Source organism: Drosophila obscura, unplaced genomic scaffold (assembly GCF_018151105.1).
Source record: "Drosophila obscura isolate BZ-5 IFL unplaced genomic scaffold, ASM1815110v1 contig_37, whole genome shotgun sequence".
In the NCBI taxonomy this organism is placed as follows: Eukaryota; Metazoa; Arthropoda; class Insecta; order Diptera; family Drosophilidae; genus Drosophila; species Drosophila obscura.
The window spans coordinates 2,212,088-2,230,915 of record NW_024542825.1 but is presented as its reverse complement, the minus strand read 5'-3'; the positions used below and the strand labels follow the sequence as shown (position 1 = coordinate 2,230,915).

The 18,828-nt window shown below is 53.7% G+C and overlaps 8 protein-coding genes across 9 annotated transcripts; 4 read left to right on the top strand and 4 right to left on the bottom strand.

The window, feature by feature from the left end:
- Positions 1–135: 135 nt before the first annotated feature.
- On the top strand, positions 136–924 carry LOC111081263 (translocator protein). Its single transcript, XM_022377271.2, has 2 exons — positions 136–547; positions 610–924. Exons 1-2 carry the CDS (start codon positions 203–205, stop codon positions 823–825), a joined length of 561 nt encoding a protein of 186 aa, XP_022232963.2. The 5' UTR covers positions 136–202; the 3' UTR covers positions 826–924.
- Positions 841–3,760, bottom strand: LOC111081259 (pollen-specific leucine-rich repeat extensin-like protein 1). Of its 2 annotated transcripts, none has more exons than XM_041594808.1 (2): positions 3,650–3,760; positions 841–3,577 (listed from the first exon to the last, which is right to left on the bottom strand). In XM_041594808.1, the coding sequence occupies exon 2, from the start codon at positions 3,551–3,553 to the stop codon at positions 1,043–1,045; it is 2,511 nt and encodes an 836-aa protein (XP_041450742.1). In that variant the 5' UTR covers positions 3,554–3,577; positions 3,650–3,760; the 3' UTR covers positions 841–1,042. The 2 variants fall into 2 exon arrangements, with proteins under 2 accessions (XP_041450742.1, XP_041450741.1); XM_041594807.1 differs by having other exon boundaries at positions 841–3,574.
- Positions 3,761–4,326: 566 nt separating this feature from the next.
- LOC111081265 lies at positions 4,327–5,621 on the bottom strand. Its single transcript, XM_022377274.2, has 3 exons — positions 5,033–5,621; positions 4,673–4,965; positions 4,327–4,613 (listed from the first exon to the last, which is right to left on the bottom strand). The coding sequence occupies exons 1-3, from the start codon at positions 5,100–5,102 to the stop codon at positions 4,440–4,442; spliced, it is 537 nt and encodes a 178-aa protein (XP_022232966.2). The 5' UTR covers positions 5,103–5,621; the 3' UTR covers positions 4,327–4,439.
- Positions 5,622–6,608: 987 nt separating this feature from the next.
- Positions 6,609–8,549, top strand: LOC121404728 (nuclear pore complex protein Nup98-Nup96-like). The gene is made up of 5 exons (XM_041594878.1): positions 6,609–6,709; positions 6,946–7,268; positions 7,308–7,621; positions 7,767–7,994; positions 8,067–8,549. The coding sequence occupies exons 2-5, from the start codon at positions 7,048–7,050 to the stop codon at positions 8,453–8,455; spliced, it is 1,152 nt and encodes a 383-aa protein (XP_041450812.1). The 5' UTR covers positions 6,609–6,709; positions 6,946–7,047; the 3' UTR covers positions 8,456–8,549.
- Positions 8,520–10,853, top strand: LOC111081261 (pseudouridine-metabolizing bifunctional protein C1861.05). Its single transcript, XM_022377269.2, has 2 exons — positions 8,520–8,555; positions 8,618–10,853. Exons 1-2 carry the CDS (start codon positions 8,535–8,537, stop codon positions 10,709–10,711), a joined length of 2,115 nt encoding a protein of 704 aa, XP_022232961.2. The 5' UTR covers positions 8,520–8,534; the 3' UTR covers positions 10,712–10,853.
- LOC111081262 (protein Notchless) lies at positions 10,702–12,516 on the bottom strand. The gene is made up of 4 exons (XM_022377270.2): positions 11,489–12,516; positions 11,069–11,419; positions 10,882–11,008; positions 10,702–10,810 (listed from the first exon to the last, which is right to left on the bottom strand). The coding sequence occupies exons 1-4, from the start codon at positions 12,465–12,467 to the stop codon at positions 10,798–10,800; spliced, it is 1,470 nt and encodes a 489-aa protein (XP_022232962.2). The 5' UTR covers positions 12,468–12,516; the 3' UTR covers positions 10,702–10,797.
- A 508-nt stretch (positions 12,517–13,024) lies between these two features.
- On the top strand, positions 13,025–17,430 carry LOC111081249 (splicing factor 3B subunit 1). Its single transcript, XM_022377255.2, has 3 exons — positions 13,025–13,134; positions 13,312–14,006; positions 14,069–17,430. Exons 1-3 carry the CDS (start codon positions 13,038–13,040, stop codon positions 17,369–17,371), a joined length of 4,095 nt encoding a protein of 1,364 aa, XP_022232947.2. The 5' UTR covers positions 13,025–13,037; the 3' UTR covers positions 17,372–17,430.
- On the bottom strand, positions 17,431–18,793 carry LOC111081250 (inositol polyphosphate multikinase IPK2). The gene has a single exon (XM_022377256.2). It carries the CDS (start codon positions 18,586–18,588, stop codon positions 17,587–17,589), a length of 1,002 nt encoding a protein of 333 aa, XP_022232948.2. The 5' UTR covers positions 18,589–18,793; the 3' UTR covers positions 17,431–17,586.
- Positions 18,794–18,828: the final 35 nt, after the last annotated feature.

The following is an 18,828-nucleotide window of genomic DNA, read 5'->3' as shown; positions in this document are numbered from 1 at the left end:
CGTTTTTTCTTCGATATATTTTTCGAGGTTTTGGTTTGCTGGGTGTACAGGCGGCACTAAATAGTTTCACGTACATACGCACGTATGTCACCCATATATAGATATGTATGTACGTATGTGCAAATGAAATCACCGGCAAACAACTCCAAGCGCTTTTCGCGCTGCTACTGCGTATCATTCGCATTTTGTGAACTCTTTGGATATGGCCGATAATCAAGAAGCGCTCGCAGGAAAGATTCTGAGAATCGCTGGAGCCGTAATCCTGCCCAATGTGGGCGGCATTGTTAACGGGCAGCTGACTCGGAGGAATCTCAAAAATTGGTATGTAAACCTGAACTTTCCATCGTTCAGGCCGCCCAACTGGGTTTTTGCCCCGATGTGGACATCGCTGTACGCTGGCATGGGCTATGGCTCCTACTTGGTGTGGCGGGATGGCGGCGGATTTGGTGGCGAGGAGGCGCGCCTGCCCCTGATTGCCTATGGCACCCAGTTGGCTCTGAACTGGGCCTGGACACCGATCTTCTTTGGCCAGCACAACATCAAGGGCGTGAGTGTCATCAGATTTATCATTTTGAAGTTGTTTTATCTCTAATCCATTTCATGCTTCAGGGGCTTATTGATATCATCGCTCTGACGACCACTGCCAGCGCTTGTGGCATACTCTTTTACCGTGTCAACAAGGTCGCCGGATTGCTCTTTGTCCCCTATGTGGCCTGGCTGGGCTTCGCCACGGCTCTGAACTACGCGATGTGGAAGCTTAATCCCGAGAAGGATGCTGGGGAGGAGGAGAAGCCCACGACCTCTTCTCATGCCAAGTCGAACTAGGTCGTGGTGGCTTCACACTGGATTGTTGTTTGTGATTTGTAATTGTTTTTATTGAAAATGTAATTGCACAAAAATAAATGAAATTGTTAGTACCAGGGATGCATTAGCTGTTTTTCTTGGCATATCGATAACTGATAACTGTTCTAATTGTGTGTGAAAAATGCGCGGTAAATTCAAAATGCAAGGGAGCCGATTGAAAGAAAGCGAAAATGATGCACTAATTGGAGCCTCCTGGTGCTGGAGCAGCGGCAGTTGGTGCGGGCGGGGTACCGGCCTTCGGGGTGGCAGCTTTGGGTGCTGCGGCTGCCTTTGGCACGGGCGTGGCCTTCGCGGAGGGCGCATTGTTGGTTGGTTTCTGTTGCTGTGCTGCAGCCGGCGCTGCCTGCTTGGGAGGCGACGCCTTGTTACCTTTGCCCTGTTGCTGCTGCTGCTGTTGGTTGGCCGGACTGGCAGTCTTTGGGGCCGCTGGCTTACCGGGGGTCTGTGCTGGTTTGGGCGCCACCGTCGGCTTGGGAGCTGCCTGCTTTTGCTGCTGCTGATGCTGTTGTTGTGGTTTATTGCCAGCTGCCTGCTTCTGACCCTGACCCTGAGATGGCTGACCTTGAGACTGGGGCTGTGGCTTGGCTGGTTGCTGTTTTGGCTTCTGGGCCGCTTCCTGTTTCTTGCCATTGGCTGCTGCTGCCGCTTGCTGCTTCTGTGGCGGAGCAACTGCAACCGGCGATGGGGGCGTAACTGTGGCCGGCGATGGTGGAGTAACAGCGGCTGCCGATGGTGGAGCTGAGGAGGGCGTCGATGGTGGTGTAGCTGGAACCATCGGTGAGGGTGCCTCTGGCGACGGCGGAGCCACTGCAGCAGACGGTGTGGGAGCAGCTGCAGGAGCCGTTGCAGGAGCTGGTGCAGCAGCTGTTGGAGTGGCAGCCACCGCAGTTTGTGGTGCGGGAGCTGTGGCCACATCTGGTTTGCTCTGAACCGCTGCCTTCTGCTCAGCGGGTGGTGTTACTTGCTTGGCTGCTGGCGGCGGGGTCTTTTGCTTTGGCGACGCTGCCTTTGGGGCATCCTTTGGTGGCTCTGGTTTCTTCTCAGTCGCCGCTATGGCGATGGCTGTTGGTGCAGCTGCCAGTGGCTCGACTGCCTTGACTTGGACCACATCCGAGGCAGACTTTGCTTCTGCGGGTGGCGTCACTTGTTTTGCTGGCGGCGGCGTCTTTTGCTTCTGTGGCGATGCTGCCTGTTTGGGCTGCTTCTCTGTTGTACTCTTTGGTGGACTGGCCTGCTTTGGCTTCTCGGTTTCTGGGCTCTTGGGTGCGCTCTTCTGGGGACTGGCTTGCTTGGCCTCTGGCTTCTTCTCGGTCTCCACAGTTGTAACCGGCGGAGCTATGGTCGGTTCCACTTTGACTGGCACAGGCACTGCCACTGCCTGCTGCAGTGGAGCAGGAGCAGGTGCAGGTGCAGGCTCGCTCTTTTGCGGCTCTTTCTTTTCCTCGATCTTTGGAGCAGCGGCTGCTTCGACTGGAGGCGACGGCTGCTTTGTCGGCTCAGCGGCCACAATCTGTGCCAAAGTTTGGACAGCGGGTGGTGTCCGTGGCTTGGCTGGTGCCTCTGTAGCAGTCGTCTTTGGCGGTGTTGCGGTTGCTGGTTTGGCTTCAACTTTTTGCTCCGTTGGCTTGGGCTGCTCCACCTTCTGCTCCGTTGGCTTGGGCTGCTCCACCTTCTGCTCCGTTGGCTTGGGCTGCTCCACCTTCTGCTCCGTTGGCTTGGGCTGTTCAATCTTTGCTTCCGTCTGCTTTGGCTGCTCAACCTTTTGTTCAGTTGGCTTTGGCTGCTCCACCTTTTGCTCCGTTGGCTTGGGCTGCTCAATCTTTGCTTCAGCTGGCTTTGGTTGTTCAATTTTCTGTTCCCCTATTGGCTTCGGGGCATCCTGCTTCTTATCCTTAGCAGAAGGAGGCGCTGCCTGGGGCTTAGCCTCCGCTTTGTTCTTGTTGGGTTTCTCTTTGTTGGCCTGTGGCTCGTTCTTCTTTACATCTTTATCCTGTGTCTGTACCTGTGCCTGGGTCTGTGCCTTGGCTGGTGTCTTCTTGTTGTCTTGTTTTTCCTTGGGTTTGGCAGCCTCCGCTGGTTTCTGTTGTTTCTGCTCCTGCTTCTTGCGATCCTCCTTCTTGGGCTGCTGCTGCTGCTTGGCCTCCTGCTTGTCCTTCGGTTTGTTTTCCTGTGCGGGTTTCTTTGCCTGTTCCTGCTCCTGCTTGGTGGCTTCTAGCTTGGCCACCTCATCAAAGTCCTCCACCAGCAAGGGCACATCATCATCCTCGTCGGCGGTGCTGGGTTTACCATCTCCTGCAGCTGTAGCTGCCTCTGGCTTGGCATTATTCGACATGGCATTGGCATACATGCGCAATTGGACGATCGTCTCCTGCCCCAACTGTGGCAGAATATCTGGCAGCATTTCGACAACCTTCTTGGTCTCGCCATGGCCGGTGACGGCGAAAGTGTTGGCCGAGAGTGAGGCCTGGGCCTTGGGATTGTTGAAGTGAATCACGGTCAGGTCGTCCTTGATGATGTTGACCTCCTCGATGCCGGGTATGGTGCTCACCGAGAGCTTCTTCAGTGAGCTCTGCAGCTTCTTGTCATCGGTGGCCGCCGTCTGGTGCATGACCTTCTTCTTGCGCCTCGGTGTGCCCTTGCCACCGATGCGCACCTGGGCCTGCAGGCGCTTCAGTTTCTCCACATTCATGGCGATATATACCTTAGATTACTGCTGGACGAGTCGAATAGATAGAGAGGCAAAGGGTTACATACAAATATTACATAAAATGGCGACAGAACTTACCTCAGTTAGGACCAAAGAGATACAGAGACGATGTGCAACTCCACGGGCAAAATCACGAATGCAGCAGCAGCCAGGCAACAGCCAGAAGATCCACGACGATTCATCCACTCGAAAGAGCCAACCGAAGCAGCAGCGGCAGCGGCAGCGGCAGCGCTGCTTTTATTAATAACGCGCAAAGATTCGCAGGTCTCGTCTTTGCTTTTCTTTTCTCTTTTTTTTTTTTTTTGCATATTTTCGCAAGAGGAAAACAAGAAAAATGTACCCCCAAAATGTATAAATAGCTTCACCATTTCCTTCACACACACACACACACACTGTGTGCCGTGCCTGTGGGCCGATGTTTTAGTTTATGCAGGAAAATGCTCGGCGTGTGGCTGCCAAAGCGGCTGTTGAACTGTGCATGGGATGTGGCATATGCGGCGGGATGGGACACCTCCCTCCCGAATGTGTGTGTCGAAAATAGACGGCGAACTTCTGTCACTTGCAGCAGCAGCAGAACGAACGAACGAACTCACTCACTCACTCTACTCTCTCACTGCGAAAAACATTACCATTACCAAACTGCAGGCACCGTACTGACGCAGGAGCACGCTGCGTCTGTCTGTGGCATGCCGCATGCATTGGTGCGGAAAGACTTCAGTCTGTACAAATTAAAGGCTCATCTCATGACAATTTTCTCTCCTGCAAATATTCTCCTCTATTCCTATTATTCTTATTTACAATTCATACAATTTCGGGTGGTGTAATAGAAAAATTACAGGGAAATGTTATATCAAATTTCAGAGCCATTTCAAACGGTGTCGATGGTGGCCACGCGTGTGGCAAATTTGGTCAGCTTGTAGACATTTACGGAGGGACATTCTTCGTATACCTGCTTGTGCATGTCCGCTTCCTGCTCCACAATATGTGCCACAGAAGCATAGTGCTTGCCCTCCGCCTCTAATTTGGCCAGCGTGATCAGATTCTGAAATCATTCGAGTTCGTTTAAGAGAAACAAATAAGCGGATAAATTCTCGTGCTCACCTCGCGAAAGCGCATCTTCAGCTGCTCCAGCTGTGCGTTCTTTTTCTCCTCATCCAGAGCAGTGTATTGATGCTCCAAGTGAAAGTCCTGTGCCTGCAGCACATGCGGCGGAATGTGAAAGTATTTCTTGTCCAGCTCACGTAGAGATTTCATGCTCTTCTTGGAGACAGCCTGCACGCGACACATCACCGCATCCTTCTGCGAGCTCAGCAGTGCCGAGGTGGCCGGCGTTTCTATCTTTTTAATAGCATTTTCAATGGCCTTGCCAATGATGCTTTGCACCAGATGCTCGCCTGTTTGCAGAGGGAAAAGAAAGGCCTGAGGGACGCCAAACATGACTTGCTCCAATCTTGCACTTACGTTCGGACGATATCTGGTCAGCGGTATAGTTGAAGAACTTGAGATCGTAGGCGCTCTCGTAGAAATGCATTTTAACAGATTCGGAATGTGATTCAAGTTTAATTTGAGAAACAAAAGAAAATAAACAAATATTTTCAAAGAAAATCGCGCTAATTTTTATTAATGTGACCGGATGCAGAAATCACGAAAATGCCCTACAAGAAAAGAATTTTTGGGCAGAAAGTCGGGCATGCAGTCCAGTTGGGGCTTGCTTTGTGGATGTCAGTGCTGCCGTCGTCGTTGGAGCTGGGAAATGCGATTCCCTGTTGTTGCTGCTGTGCTACTGTTTTGTTGCTAATTGCAAAGAATTACAGCTGCTGCCTCAGCGCAAATTGTGTGTGAGAAAACAGCACACACACACAGACGGGGCCGTAATTTAAGAGGCTGAATTTCGATTTGTACGTGTCCCGCAACTGCGCTGACGTCTCTTAGTTAGTTTATGAGTCCAGATATTGATTTGTTAGTATGTGTTGCTTGGTTTTGAGCGCTTTTGGGGCATTATTTTCTATTTTTGTTATAAAAAATTTCTCAAACCAAAGAGGGAACTATCGATAGTATCGATATTTTGCTGCTAGCCTCTACTATCGATGGTTTGAAAACTATCATGATAGTATCGAGCTTCAGTCGTTGCGCTTTTGATATGTTTGGATTATCTGCTATAAAATACGAAGACAAATTTGTAAACAAATCGACAGGTGGACAAGTTCCTAAAAGGTTTCAATGGTTTTTTAATTATTATTTGAGCCCGATACTTTTACGATAGTATTGAATGTTTTTTTCAAAACATTCAACATTGATATTCCTGGATTTTGATATTCCGTTTAATATTACTAGCTAGTTGGGACTCTCAGCCCTACACACATAATTTTATCCGACTCCTCAATTAATTTTGTTCAGGATTTGCTAGTTTTCAGAACACTTTTTCATTGGATTGTTTACATAATAAGGTTCAAACAACTTACCGCACGAATGTGTTAAATTCCACTTGACTAAATGATTTGAAGAGGTAAAACATGGGACAAACGGGGCGGCGGTTTGTGTATTGGTCCGGCTTCTTCGGATATGCTAGTTTCTTCATCCGGCTAGGTCGCACAGGGCCCACAGCTTGTTCCTGGTACTGGGCTGACGCATTGCTGGTCGCAGCAGTGGCACTGGCTCCAGCCTTGCTCGTATCCATCTTGTCCTGTGCAGTGTAGTGTGTAGTCCTGGAAGTCCTGTCAGTGGCAAGTCCTAGTAGCCGGTAGCCGGGTAGCGGGCTCTCGTAGCGTCGCGTAGCGTCCGTTTTGCAGTTTTTGCAGCCCTAGCTATGCTATCGATACGAACACAATACTATCGATTGTTGTACGTTTACGTCCAGTTGAGGTCCTTACCAATCCTTATCAGAAGCTATAGTTATAGTTATAGTCTAGCTATAACTAGCTCATCTCATGAGATCCATCTCAATTGCAATTTATATAAATCTAATTTCTAAATTTATATCGATACTATCGTTTCGGCAACGATCCAGCCCTAGTGAAAGATCCGTTATAATATGGGTTGTGTGTGTGTGATGACGCGGCGCGCCAAAGCGCTTAAACTAGCTTAAACGCTGAAACTAACTACGTAAAGAAACTACGTAACGTAACGTTAACTTAGTTAGTAAGTATCTAGTAACAGTAGTTACCTTACCTGCAGTTAAGTGGAGCAACAGACCGACATATTAGCATAGTTACGTGTGTGTATGTGTGTGTGCGTTCGCGGACGCGCGCCAAATCGGCTTAAACTCTCTCACTGAAACTCGCTTAAACGCCTAAACTAACTACGCACCATGTAGTATCTACGTACCGTTAACTTAGTTAGTAACGATATAGTACCAGTAAATACCTTACCTGTAGCAACAGCCGGCATCACATTTTGAGCATATACGTGTGTGTGTGTGGACGCGACGCACCAACAGCTGTAATAATGAGTAAAAGGATATACGTTGTCTTGGTTGGATGACCAGGCCGCCGCCACAGGTAACGACCATGTTGACCATGACCAAGAATGTAAGTAGCGACGACGACTTCGATGTGACGTCGAGCAGTGGAGATTCGGATGAGTCCGACCACATTTCGCAACAGGACGCCGCATCATGCCCGTCCACAGTGACTACGGTTATAAACGTGTACGGCATCCTCCTAAACAGTGGAAATGCGGGCCAGGCGCTGCTAAAAAAGAAGCGCAAAAACGTAAAGCTCAAAGGGACGCAACAGAGGAAGCTCGTAACGCTTGTGGGAGAGTACTTTGTACATAATAACATTCACATGACGCTGGGAGACGCCAGATATTTAGAAGCCAACATGCGAAGGGTTTTTCCGCTGGAGCAAGAGGAAAAGTGGTGTGATAGGTTCTATACCTGGTTCACCAACAGGAAAACAAGAGAGAAAAAAAAGGACAAGGCCGCCGATATCCCAAACTCCAAATCTTCGGTGAACAGCAACGGTCGCCAAAGGCTCCAAGCGGCTTTGGGACGTCACCACCAAAAGTCCGAAAGTCCCACAGAGACGGCGAGCAGTAGCAGCAGCAGCGGTTTCTCTTCCAGGGACAGCAGAGACCAACATCGGCAGGATACGGATAAGTCGCAAACCAGCGCCATTGCCAAGCGGGATACCTTCGCATCGCAGCAGCAGCAGCAGGCGGCCCTCTCGCAGGAGACTGTAGTGAATCGCTCCAGACTGGCCATTGAGGCGCTATGGGGCGTCAGACTATGCGCCACATCCCACAGGGATAGTGTTGCGACGCGTGGGCTACTACACGATACCCTCGCTGGATGATCTCAAGTCCTACCTGGCCGAGGATGGGTCCTGTGTGGTGCCCAATTTCACCATTGGACGCGAGGGCTATGGCACTGTGTTCTTTGCCATGGAAATGGACGTGGCTGGACTGAATCTGGATGAGATTGGTAAGTGATTGGGGAGGAGCCAGGCCAGACAAGCATCATCCGCCAAGAACTATTCTCGCTCTCTCTCTGCAGTTTACTTCCGTAACAAGGGGATCATCATTTATCCTGACGATGAGAAGAGGCCGCCTATCAACCAAGGCCTGAATCGTGAGGCACAAGTCACCCTCGAGCAGGTATGGCCCGTGAACAAGACCCAGACCCAGCCTGTGCTTGTTGTGAAGGATGCGCAGCGTCTGATCGAAATGAATTGGGAGGGACATCTGCGTTGCGCCTGCTATGCAAACGATACGCGCTTCGTCGAGTATCGCCCAGAGACTGGCAGTTGGGTGTTTTGTGTGAAGCACTTCTCCAAGTACGGCCTGGACGAGGACGATGACAAGATGACGCTCCATTCGTTGCGGCCCAGCGTGTACCCGAGGATATGCGGCACAAGGTTCCGCGGCCGGTTCCTCGTCCAGTGACACATCCGCGCGCGCACTCTTCTTCTTCGCCAATTCGTCCTTTGACAGAAAACTGCTTTTTGGTATTTTCGGTATTTTTATGCGGCCTAGCCCCGGTTTGGTGTTTGCTGATTATTTGGTCATACTGTACTGTCGTGCAATAGTAATCATTTCTATTTCAAGGGCTCAATGTTTTTACGAAGATATCTCCTTCCCGCCGCCAAATTCGTTCGTACCAAGCATTACCAGCACATTGTGCTGCATCCAGAGATACAGTATGCCCTGCGGCATGACCAGCCAGTGGTGGCTCTGGAGTCGACGATCATAACACACGGAATGCCGATGCCAGAAAACGTGACAACGGCGCTGCAGGTGGAGGAACAGGTGCGCCAACACGGAGCCATTCCCGCCACCATCGGCATCATTGATGGCTGCATCCGGGTGGGCCTGACACAGGAGGAACTCACGGCACTGGCCAAGAAACCGCGGGATGAGGTGATCAAATGCTCTCGCCGCGACCTGCCCTACGTCGTGGCCAGGGCACAAAGCGGCGGCACAACGGTGGCTGCCACAATGATAGTCGCCCATCGTGTGGGCATCAAGGTGTTTGCCACCGGCGGCATTGGTGGCGTTCATCGTGAGGGCCACGTCTCCATGGATGTCTCTGCGGACCTAACCGAACTGGGACGCACGCCGGTGGCTGTGGTTTGCAGCGGCGTCAAGTCCATACTGGATATTCCGCGCACCCTCGAGTATTTGGAGACGCAGGGCGTGTGCGTGGCCAGCTACGACAGTCCCGGCGGCGTCTTTCCGGACTTTTACACCCGTGATAGTGGCTGCAAGGCTGCCTACGATCTAGCCACGCCCCAGGAGGCCGCCGATCTGCTCCGCTCCTGGCGGGAGCTAAAACTGCAGTCGGGGGTGCTAATCGGAGTGCCCATTCCGGAGGAATTTGCGGCAGACAAGAGCCAGATGGAGGCTGCCATCAAAGCTGCTGTTGTTCAGGCGCTGACTCAGGGCGTGTCGGGCAAGGAGGTGACGCCATTCCTGCTGGCGGCCATAGCAAAGATCACCCGGGGCAGCAGTCTGCAGGCAAACATTGCGCTGATCAAGAACAACGCCAAGGTGGCGGCCCAGATTGCAGCCGCCTTGGCGGGCGGTCCAGCCAGGAGGCAGAGCGAGGGCAAAGATCATCTAAAGAAACCCCTCGTTGTGGGCGCCTCCATTCTGGATCTCTCCTTCACGGTGGACGATCAGAAGCGGGACATGAAACTGGACGGAGCCACCTACTCGGCGGTGGCCAAGCAGGCGGCTGGCGGCGTGGGACGCAACATAGCCGAGGGCATCTACAAGCTGTACGGCAATGTGAATCTCATATCCGCCGTCGGCAAGGACCAGATGGGCCAAACGTTGCTCCATCTGATGCCCAAGCCGCTGCAGCGTGGCATGATCCAGGACGAGAGTCAGGCCACCTCGCTGTGCTCGCTGATCTTCGACAAGTTTGGCGACTGCAAACTGATACTGGGCAACATGGAGATCCACCAGTGCTCCATCACCCCGGAGACGCTTCGGGCGCACCAGCATCTCTTCCGCGACGCTCCGCTGCTCATCATGGACAGCAACATATCGGAGCAGGCCATGGAGTGCATTCTGCAGCAGGCGCAGCAGTATCAGCTGCCTGTTTTCTTTGAACCCACCGACATGTTCATCGCCGGGAAGCCCTTCCACCTGCCATCCGACCTCACGCAGCACATTCGCCTGATCAAACCCAATCTGCACGAACTGAAGACCATTGTGGAGGCAATCACTGGCCAAACGGTCGACTGGCAGCCCGACACCAAAGTGGATCGTGTGCAGCTGCTGCAGCAGACCAAGGAGCTGCTGCAAAAGATTGAATCGCGCTTCAACTGCATCATTGCCACGCTGGGTGATCATGGGGTGCTGCTCAGCTGTCGGTCGGATGCCGAAACGGATGCGAGTTGCCTGCTCGATGCGACAGCGTCCAAGGTGCCGCCACACACCACCCGCTTCTATGCTGCACCCATAGTGCCCAACATTGTGAATGTATCGGGCGCTGGGGACAGCTTTTGTGCTGGCTTCATCACTGCCCTGCTGCAGGGACGCATCCTGGACGAGTGCGTGGCAGCGGGCTTTGTGGCGGCCGAGCGGGCCCTGCAATCCGAATCGGCAGTGCCAGCGACATACTTCAGCAATGCGAATGCCTTCGAGGATCGCTACAAGCAGACACTGAAGACGCTGCAGCAGCAGAGCATTTAGAGGCGCATTTATACTCAGGACCTTAGCTTTATTTCTCTCCCTCCCCAAGTAGTTTCCTAAAGTGTACAACAGACGATGCGATGCTCCTAGTAGGCCCAGCTGCAAGTGGAAATTAAAAAGAATTGTTGAATGTTTGTAGCCCAGAAATTAATTGGATTAATTAAACTTACAGCTTGATCACCTTATCCTTGCCGCCAGAGGCCACCCGAGAGCCATCCGGCGCCCAGTCTACGCCGAAAACCTCGTCCGCATGTCCAGGCAGCTCCTGGGCCAGCTTTTTCGTTTGTACGCTCCAAACTGCAAGAAAGAGAAGGGTGAAAACTGACAGCCAAGCCACCTCTAGGAGCTCTGCCCTACCCTTCAGTGTGGAATCTCTGCTGCCGGAGCATATCAGACGGGAATCCGCTGACCAGGCTATGGTATAGACGGCCTGCACATGACCGCGGAATGTGGCCATGTACTGGCCATCGGAGGCACGCCACAGGCGCACAGACTTGTCGAAGGAGGCCGAGGCAATGAGCTTCACATCCGGCGAGTACTTGACATCGTTGACGACATTCTGGTGGCCAGTCATGCGCTCCACGCACTTGTTTGTGTTGTTGCGCCACAGATAGAGGGTGTTGTCATCCGAGCAGGATACCAGGGACTCCACCTCATCGGGACACACAGCCTGGTAGCGTTTCAGGGCCGAGGCCTGCAGCTCCTCCGCTGTATATTAAAAGAGGAAAGGCCATAAAAAATGCTGCAGAATGGAGAGTCTGAAGGGATATTTCTTACGTGTCATGCTCAGGTAGGACTTGGTGCGATCCTTGACCGGGTGGAAGGGTCCCGTGCGCAGCACATAGTCCGTGCTCAGGGCAATATTGTTCACCCAATGGGCATGGCCGGTGAAGGTGCGGCACAAGATGCCATCGGCAGCGCGCCACATCTTGATGCTGCGATCCTTGGACGAGGTGTAGATGAGCCCAGCGCCGCCCCAGCGTACCGCAGTCACGGCATTCGTGTGTCCGGCAATGTTGAGCAGACACGAGCCCAGTTTCACATCCCAGATGCGGCAGTCGCCGTCGCTGCTGGCGGATGCGAGCTTGCGGCATTCGGGATTCTGATGGAATGGCTCCCAGGCGAGGCAATTGATGTGCTTCCTGTGGCCTGCCAGTGTGCGTCCCACCTGCTGGCCCGTCTCCGGATCCCAGATGATGATTTTGCCCGCCTTGCAGGCACTGGCCAGGCGCTTGCCATCCGGTGCCCAGGCGACGCACAGCACCCATTGCTTGTGGCCGCTGCACGTGAAGTGTGGCGTCTCCGTGGTCAGATCCCACAGGCGGACTGTGGTGTCACCGCTGCCGCTGGCCAGATGAGCGCCATCCGGACTGAAGTTTAGCGAGACCACCGCCTCGGCATGGCCGGGCATGGAGCTGGTGCATCGGGTGACTGGACGAACCTTGAACACGGCCTGTGGCTGGTAGACAATGTCAATCACATTCTCTGTGTCCACTGTGCCCAGGTCGAGGGTGTCCTCGAGGCTCTTCTTGATCTCATCCTCGCCCACAAAGAACAGATAAGGTGTCGCCTCCTCGTTCTTCAGAAGCGCATTGCAGATGAGACCCAATTGTTGCGTCGTTATGCCCGCCGGCAGGTCTATGGGCGGTCCTGCCTCCTCGCCTGTGTCGGATATCAGACGTGCCTGTATTGTCTGTGGTGTGGCCTCCACCTCCGTGTCCACTTCCACGCTTATTTTCGGTTTTTTAGCAAACATTTTACGAATAACAACAATAAAACACGTGCCGCGGACTAGTGTGGATAAACGCGAAAAAAAACCCAAACCAATCCATTCATCGGCAATCGGCAATCGTGACGGATTTTCATCGAAAAAATTTCCCTTATATTTCCCATACACACTTACAACCTTTTCTGCTTAAGGCATATTTTATAAACAATCCAATGAAAAGAAGTTCTTAAACTTAGTCAGTTTTGTGAAAAATTGATTCATCCATCGAATAAAATTATGTTTTCAGTTCTGAGGGTCCTATCTAGCTTGATATATTAAACGGACTATCAAAATCGAGAAATATGGTTTTCAATTATGAACAAGGAACGATTAGCCCATTGTCGACCAGTGGGTATTTAAATATACCTCACGAGAATTTGGAAACTTTAAAAATATATGCCCAGTTCAGGTGAAAGATATCTTGTATTGTACTTCAAAAGGATGGATGGACAAGAAATATGTACAACAGTGTTATTTCCCGCGATTTAACTCTAGTTGTTAGCCTGTTTAAATAGAGGGGGGTTTAGTGGGCTAAGTTTTTTCTCTCATCACTGATTTATGGTAAATCGGTATGTTTCGATAAATCTTCACCCTGCATGTACGCGTCTTTACAATTTGTTGTTAAAAATGGAAAATATTCCGCGAACACATGAAGGTGAGCCAAAGCAAGCAACTAATTAGCTCTCCTGCAGGTCATAGAAGATGGGAACACTAGAATCCTGCGTGCGGAGCCCCTAAAACGGCCCACAAAAGTGCACCCGGTTTGGTTTGCCCTCCCTCCCCTCATACGAAAATCAATTATTTCATCAACATTCTTTGTGACCCATTTCAGACATCGAGGCGCAAATCTCTGTTATACAGGAGAAGAAAACGGAGCTGGCCAAGACCACTGCAGCAGCGGAGGGCGTGGGACTGTTGGACAGCGGCGGATTCTTCGACACCGATTTGTACGACGAGGAGGCGGCCAAGGGCAAGGGCCGCTATGAGGGCTACAACACATCGATCGCCGCCAATGACGAGGGCGATGAGGACGAGGACGATGGCTTCCCAGTGCCACAGAAACGCACCACATACACGGCGCCCATTTCGGTGCTGAAGGATGTCACCCAGGGCAAGGAGGATGTGGATCCATTTGCGGATCGACGGCATCCGACCATTGCCGATCGTGAGGATGAGTACAGGCAGAAGCGGCGTCGCATTATCATCTCGCCAGAGCGCGCCGATCCCTTTGCCGATGGCGGCAAGACCCCGGATGTGGGCTCCCGTACCTACACAGACATCATGCGGGAGCAGATGCTCAAGGGCGAGGAGACCGAGCTGCGGCGCCGCATCATGGAGAAATCCAAGGACGGTACGCTGGTGAAATCTTCCGCATCATCGCAATCATCATCGTCGAACGGCGACAGCTCCTCCAAAGATAGCAGCTCACGGAAGCGTGGCCGCTGGGATCAGACGGTCAGCGATAGCTTCATACCGGCCAAGGTGGCGGCCACACCAAGCAGTGCAGCCACACCCACCTGGGAGGATGTGAGTATAGCTGGGATGCAGCATCCATTTAGAGCACTTTTCAATCTCTGTTTTCGTTGCAGAAAACACCCGGAGATCATCGCTGGGATGAGACTCCCGGCCACAAGGGTAGCGAGACGCCCGGCGCCACACCGGGACTGGGCACACGCATCTGGGATGCCACACCGGCACATGCCATGACACCGGGACATGAGACACCTGGCCACGAGAAGTCGGCGCGACGCAACCGCTGGGATGAGACGCCAAAAACGGAGCGCGAGACGCCCGGACACAGTGGCTGGGCCGAGACCCCCAAGCCAGATCGCACGGGCAGCGGTGCCGGCGGCGAGAGCATCTCCATTGAGTCGACTCCGGGCGCCTCGAAGCGTCGCTCCAGATGGGACGAGACCCCATCGAATGCCACGCCCGCTATAACGCCGACAAATGCCAGCGCCATGACACCGAACATGACGCCCAGCATGACGCCGCATGCCACACCCGGCCATGCCACACCGATGCTCACACCCGGCGGCAGCACTCCGGTGGGTGTGAAGGCCATGGCCATGGCCACGCCCACAGCTGGTGCGCTGGCCGCCATGACGCCCGAACAGCTGCAGGCCTATCGCTGGGAGAAGGAGATCGACGAGCGGAACAGGCCCTACACCGACGAGGAGCTCGATCAGATGTTCCCGCCCGGCTACAAGATACTGCCGCCACCCGCCGGCTATGTGCCAGTGCGGACGCCCGGCCGCAAGCTGATGGCCACACCCACGCCCATCGCTGGCACCCCGGCGGGCTTCTTCATTCAGGTGGAGGACAAGAATGCCAAATTCATGGATAATCAGCCAAAGGGGCAGAATCTGCCCTTTATGAAGCCCGAAGATGCGCAGTATTTCGACAAGCTGCTGGTGGACGTCAACGAGGACTCGCTGTCGCCCGAGGAGCTGAAGGAGCGCAAAATTATGAAGCTGCTGCTGACCATCAAGAACGGATCGCCGCCCATGCGCAAGTCCGCCCTGCGCCAGATTACGGACAAGGCGCGCGAATTCGGTGCGGGGCCGCTCTTCAATCAGATCCTGCCGCTGCTCATGTCGCCCACGCTGGAGGATCAGGAGCGTCACTTGCTGGTGAAAGTCATTGATCGTGTGCTGTACAAGCTGGACGATCTGGTGCGTCCGTATGTGCACAAGATTCTGGTTGTGATTGAGCCGCTGCTGATCGACGAGGATCACTATGCCCGCATTGAGGGCCGCGAGATCATCTCCAATCTGGCCAAGGCCGCCGGCCTGGCCACCATGATCTCCACAATGCGTCCGGACATTGACAACATTGACGAGTACGTGAGAAATACGACAGCGCGTGCCTTTGCGGTGGTGGCTTCGGCTCTGGGCATACCCTCGCTGCTGCCCTTCTTGAAGGCCGTTTGCAAGTCCAAGAAATCGTGGCAGGCCCGCCACACGGGCATCAAGATTGTCCAGCAGATTGCAATCCTCATGGGCTGCGCCATTCTGCCGCATCTCAAAGCTCTCGTGGAGATCATCGAGCACGGGCTGGTGGATGAGCAGCAGAAGGTGCGCACCATCACCGCTTTGGCCATTGCGGCGCTCGCAGAGGCTGCCACGCCCTACGGCATTGAGTCGTTCGATTCGGTGCTGAAGCCCCTGTGGAAGGGCATCCGCACGCATCGCGGCAAGGGATTGGCCGCCTTCCTGAAGGCCATTGGCTACCTGATTCCGCTGATGGACGCCGAGTACGCCAACTACTATACGCGCGAGGTGATGCTGATTCTCATTCGAGAGTTTCAGTCGCCCGACGAGGAGATGAAGAAGATCGTCCTCAAGGTGGTGAAGCAGTGCTGCGCCACCGACGGCGTGGAGCCGCAGTACATCAAGGAGGAGATCCTGCCGCACTTTTTCAAGTTCTTCTGGAACCATCGCATGGCCCTGGACAGACGCAACTATCGCCAGCTGGTGGACACCACCGTCGAGATAGCCAACAAGGTGGGCGCCTCCGAGATCATCAATCGCGTGGTGGATGACCTAAAGGACGAAAACGAGCAATACCGCAAAATGGTTATGGAAACGGTGGAGAAGATCATGGGCAATCTGGGTGCAGCGGACATTGATTCGCGCCTCGAGGAGCAGCTCATCGACGGCATTCTGTACGCCTTCCAGGAGCAGACCACCGAGGATGTGGTCATGCTGAATGGCTTCGGCACCATTGTCAATCAGCTGGGCAAGCGCGTCAAGCCGTATCTGCCGCAGATCTGCGGCACCATTCTGTGGCGACTGAACAACAAATCGGCGAAGGTGCGCCAGCAGGCAGCGGATCTCATCTCGCGGATCGCTGTGGTGATGAAGACCTGCCAGGAGGAGAAGCTGATGGGCCATCTCGGTGTCGTTTTGTACGAGTATCTGGGCGAGGAGTATCCGGAGGTGTTGGGCAGCATCCTGGGCGCACTGAAGGCCATCGTAAATGTCATTGGCATGACCAAGATGACGCCGCCCATCAAGGATCTCCTGCCCCGCCTTACACCCATCCTGAAGAATCGACACGAGAAGGTGCAGGAGAACTGCATCGATCTGGTCGGTCGCATTGCCGATCGCGGACCCGAGTATGTGTCGGCCCGCGAGTGGATGCGCATCTGCTTCGAGCTGCTGGAGCTGCTCAAGGCCCACAAGAAGGCCATTCGGCGGGCGACAGTCAACACTTTTGGTTACATTGCCAAGGCCATCGGCCCACACGATGTGCTGGCCACGCTGCTGAACAATCTGAAGGTGCAGGAGCGACAGAATCGTGTGTGCACCACCGTGGCCATTGCCATTGTGGCCGAGACCTGTCGCCCCTTCACTGTCCTGCCCGCCTTGATGAACGAGTACCGAGTGCCCGAGCTGAACGTGCAGAACGGTGTGCTCAAGTCGCTGGCCTTCCTCTTCGAGTACATTGGGGAGATGGGCAAGGACTACATATACGCCGTCTGTCCGCTGCTGGAGGATGCACTGATGGACCGCGATCTGGTGCATCGCCAGACAGCCTGCTCGGCCATCAAGCACATGTCCCTGGGGGTCTATGGCTTTGGCTGCGAGGACGCCCTCACGCATCTGCTGAACTATGTGTGGCCGAATATCTTCGAGACGTCGCCGCATCTGGTGCAGGCCTTCATGGACTCGGTGGACGGACTGAGGGTGTCGCTGGGCTCCATCAAGATACTGCAGTACACGCTCCAGGGGCTCTTCCATCCCGCACGCAAGGTGCGCGATGTCTACTGGAAGATCTACAATTCGCTGTATATCGGCGGGCAGGATGCCCTCATTGCGGGCTATCCAAGGATCACCAACGATCCGAAGAATCAGTACGAGCGTTACGAAATGGATTACATGCTCTAAGGTATGCCCGGCTAGCACTAGGATCGGCAGACACACAAACAAAATATATACACAAATTGTACAAAACCGGGTTTTATTCTACGTTTTGGAGTAGCTCCCATATTCCCTTCTTTAGGGTCCTACTGTGTGGACTAATCTTTTGGCTTACGCAATAATACAAATGTGTGGAGTAGTTTGGTGGAGGCTGCGGCTCCTTGGTCTTGGTCTCTACTTGGCTATCGGTAGAGTATGGATTGGACCACCTCGATGAGGCTCTGCAGTCCGAACATGTAGTTCTCATCGGGCTGGCCATCCTCCGCCGGATACACGTGAGCAAAGTCAATCATACGCACGCGTATCCACTCGGAGGGATCGTCGGAGCAATGATTATGGCCATGATGATGGCCATTGAGCAAAGGCGGGGACGGTGGCGGCTGGGCGCCGAGTCGTGCATAGTCGTAGCAGATGAGCAGGGAGCTGGCATAGAAGTGAAGTAAACGCTGGCGCTTGAACCAGGCGAGGATCTCCTGCAGCTGTCGCAGCACCTCACGCAGCAGAATCTCCGAGCCGGCAGCTCGCGTCTTGGAGTCACTGGTGCTGGCATTGAAGAAGATGCCCATGGTCTGCCGGAAGCCGGCCACATCCAGGCTCTTGCCGTAGTCCTTGCCATGCCGCATGAGCACCGTCTGGCCGGGCACCTCCGCTGGCAGGTAGACCAGGAAACCGGGCAGGCAGAGGCCAAGCTTCTGCTTGCATATCACATACTTTTGCTCCTCCACCTGGCGCTTGTGCGGCGAGGACAGGGGATCCCAGGTGCGGCGACCCATCTTCACGTCCATGACGCACGGCTGCTGCATGCCGCGCGTGAGGTCTTCCAGCCTGACAAATGTGTGCTCGCGCTGATTCACAACCAGTTTGAGATGGCCGTAAAAACGCGGGACGTGACGACCGAGGGCGGCAAGGTCATTATCACCTGGCGCTTCGGCCATGGCTCCCGTCACCGACGCCGCCGCCGCCGCCGATGCCAATGACTCATAAAAGTTGAGTTCCCGCACTTCACACTCGGGCTTGCCCAGCGGCTTCAGCACGCATCCTGCAACAGAGTCCTGCAGCAGACCCACGGCGGCGGCATTCGTCGCCTCAAATGTGTGTCCGGCCACCTGTGTGGCAAATTGGCGAAATCCCACGGGCAGCGCTGGCCTGGGCAGCTGCACAGCTTCCTGATCCTTTCTGGCCATGTTTTGTGTGGTATCTGGGGTTGTCTGTCCAGGCGATGGGTGGCAGACAGAAGCAACAGCAGCAGCAAACAGAATGTTCAGAAATTTTGCGCAGGAAAAGATTAAAATGGTTGCGCGGTTAACGCTGAATCGGTGATGGCCGATTGGATTTTTTCCTGTTAGATTTGGCTTTTTCCAGTCAGAAATAGCGTGTCTTCAAAATTATGGATTAATAAACATCCAGATCGATAGGGTTTATAT

What these genes read in the sequence shown, in the direction of transcription:
- LOC111081263 (XM_022377271.2), top strand. Translation starts at nt 203, where the DNA reads ATGGCCGATAATCAAGAAGCGCTCGCAGGAAAGATTCTGAGAATCGCT. An exon ending in GCCAGCACAACATCAAGGGC is followed by an intron (nt 548 to 609) that starts GTGAGTGTCATC and finishes TTCATGCTTCAG; the next exon opens with GGGCTTATTGATATCATCGC.
- LOC111081259 (XM_041594808.1), bottom strand. Translation starts at nt 3,553, where the DNA reads ATGAATGTGGAGAAACTGAAGCGCCTGCAGGCCCAGGTGCGCATCGGT.
- LOC111081265 (XM_022377274.2), bottom strand. Translation starts at nt 5,102, where the DNA reads ATGCATTTCTACGAGAGCGCCTACGATCTCAAGTTCTTCAACTATACC. An exon ending in TGACCAGATATCGTCCGAAC is followed by an intron (nt 4,966 to 5,032) that starts GTAAGTGCAAGA and finishes CTCTGCAAACAG; the next exon opens with GCGAGCATCTGGTGCAAAGC. An exon ending in TGAAGATGCGCTTTCGCGAG is followed by an intron (nt 4,614 to 4,672) that starts GTGAGCACGAGA and finishes GAATGATTTCAG; the next exon opens with AATCTGATCACGCTGGCCAA.
- LOC121404728 (XM_041594878.1), top strand. Translation starts at nt 7,048, where the DNA reads ATGACCAGGCCGCCGCCACAGGTAACGACCATGTTGACCATGACCAAG. An exon ending in GGCCAGGCGCTGCTAAAAAA is followed by an intron (nt 7,269 to 7,307) that starts GAAGCGCAAAAA and finishes GACGCAACAGAG; the next exon opens with GAAGCTCGTAACGCTTGTGG. An exon ending in GAGCAGTAGCAGCAGCAGCG is followed by an intron (nt 7,622 to 7,766) that starts GTTTCTCTTCCA and finishes GAATCGCTCCAG; the next exon opens with ACTGGCCATTGAGGCGCTAT.
- LOC111081261 (XM_022377269.2), top strand. Translation starts at nt 8,535, where the DNA reads ATGCGGCCTAGCCCCGGTTTG. An exon ending in TGCGGCCTAGCCCCGGTTTG is followed by an intron (nt 8,556 to 8,617) that starts GTGTTTGCTGAT and finishes TTCTATTTCAAG; the next exon opens with GGCTCAATGTTTTTACGAAG.
- LOC111081262 (XM_022377270.2), bottom strand. Translation starts at nt 12,467, where the DNA reads ATGTTTGCTAAAAAACCGAAAATAAGCGTGGAAGTGGACACGGAGGTG. An exon ending in GTCCTACCTGAGCATGACAC is followed by an intron (nt 11,420 to 11,488) that starts GTAAGAAATATC and finishes TTTAATATACAG; the next exon opens with CGGAGGAGCTGCAGGCCTCG. An exon ending in CAGAGATTCCACACTGAAGG is followed by an intron (nt 11,009 to 11,068) that starts GTAGGGCAGAGC and finishes TCTTTCTTGCAG; the next exon opens with TTTGGAGCGTACAAACGAAA.
- LOC111081249 (XM_022377255.2), top strand. Translation starts at nt 13,038, where the DNA reads ATGGTAAATCGGTATGTTTCGATAAATCTTCACCCTGCATGTACGCGT. An exon ending in TATTCCGCGAACACATGAAG is followed by an intron (nt 13,135 to 13,311) that starts GTGAGCCAAAGC and finishes GACCCATTTCAG; the next exon opens with ACATCGAGGCGCAAATCTCT. An exon ending in CCACACCCACCTGGGAGGAT is followed by an intron (nt 14,007 to 14,068) that starts GTGAGTATAGCT and finishes TTTTCGTTGCAG; the next exon opens with AAAACACCCGGAGATCATCG.
- LOC111081250 (XM_022377256.2), bottom strand. Translation starts at nt 18,588, where the DNA reads ATGGCCAGAAAGGATCAGGAAGCTGTGCAGCTGCCCAGGCCAGCGCTG.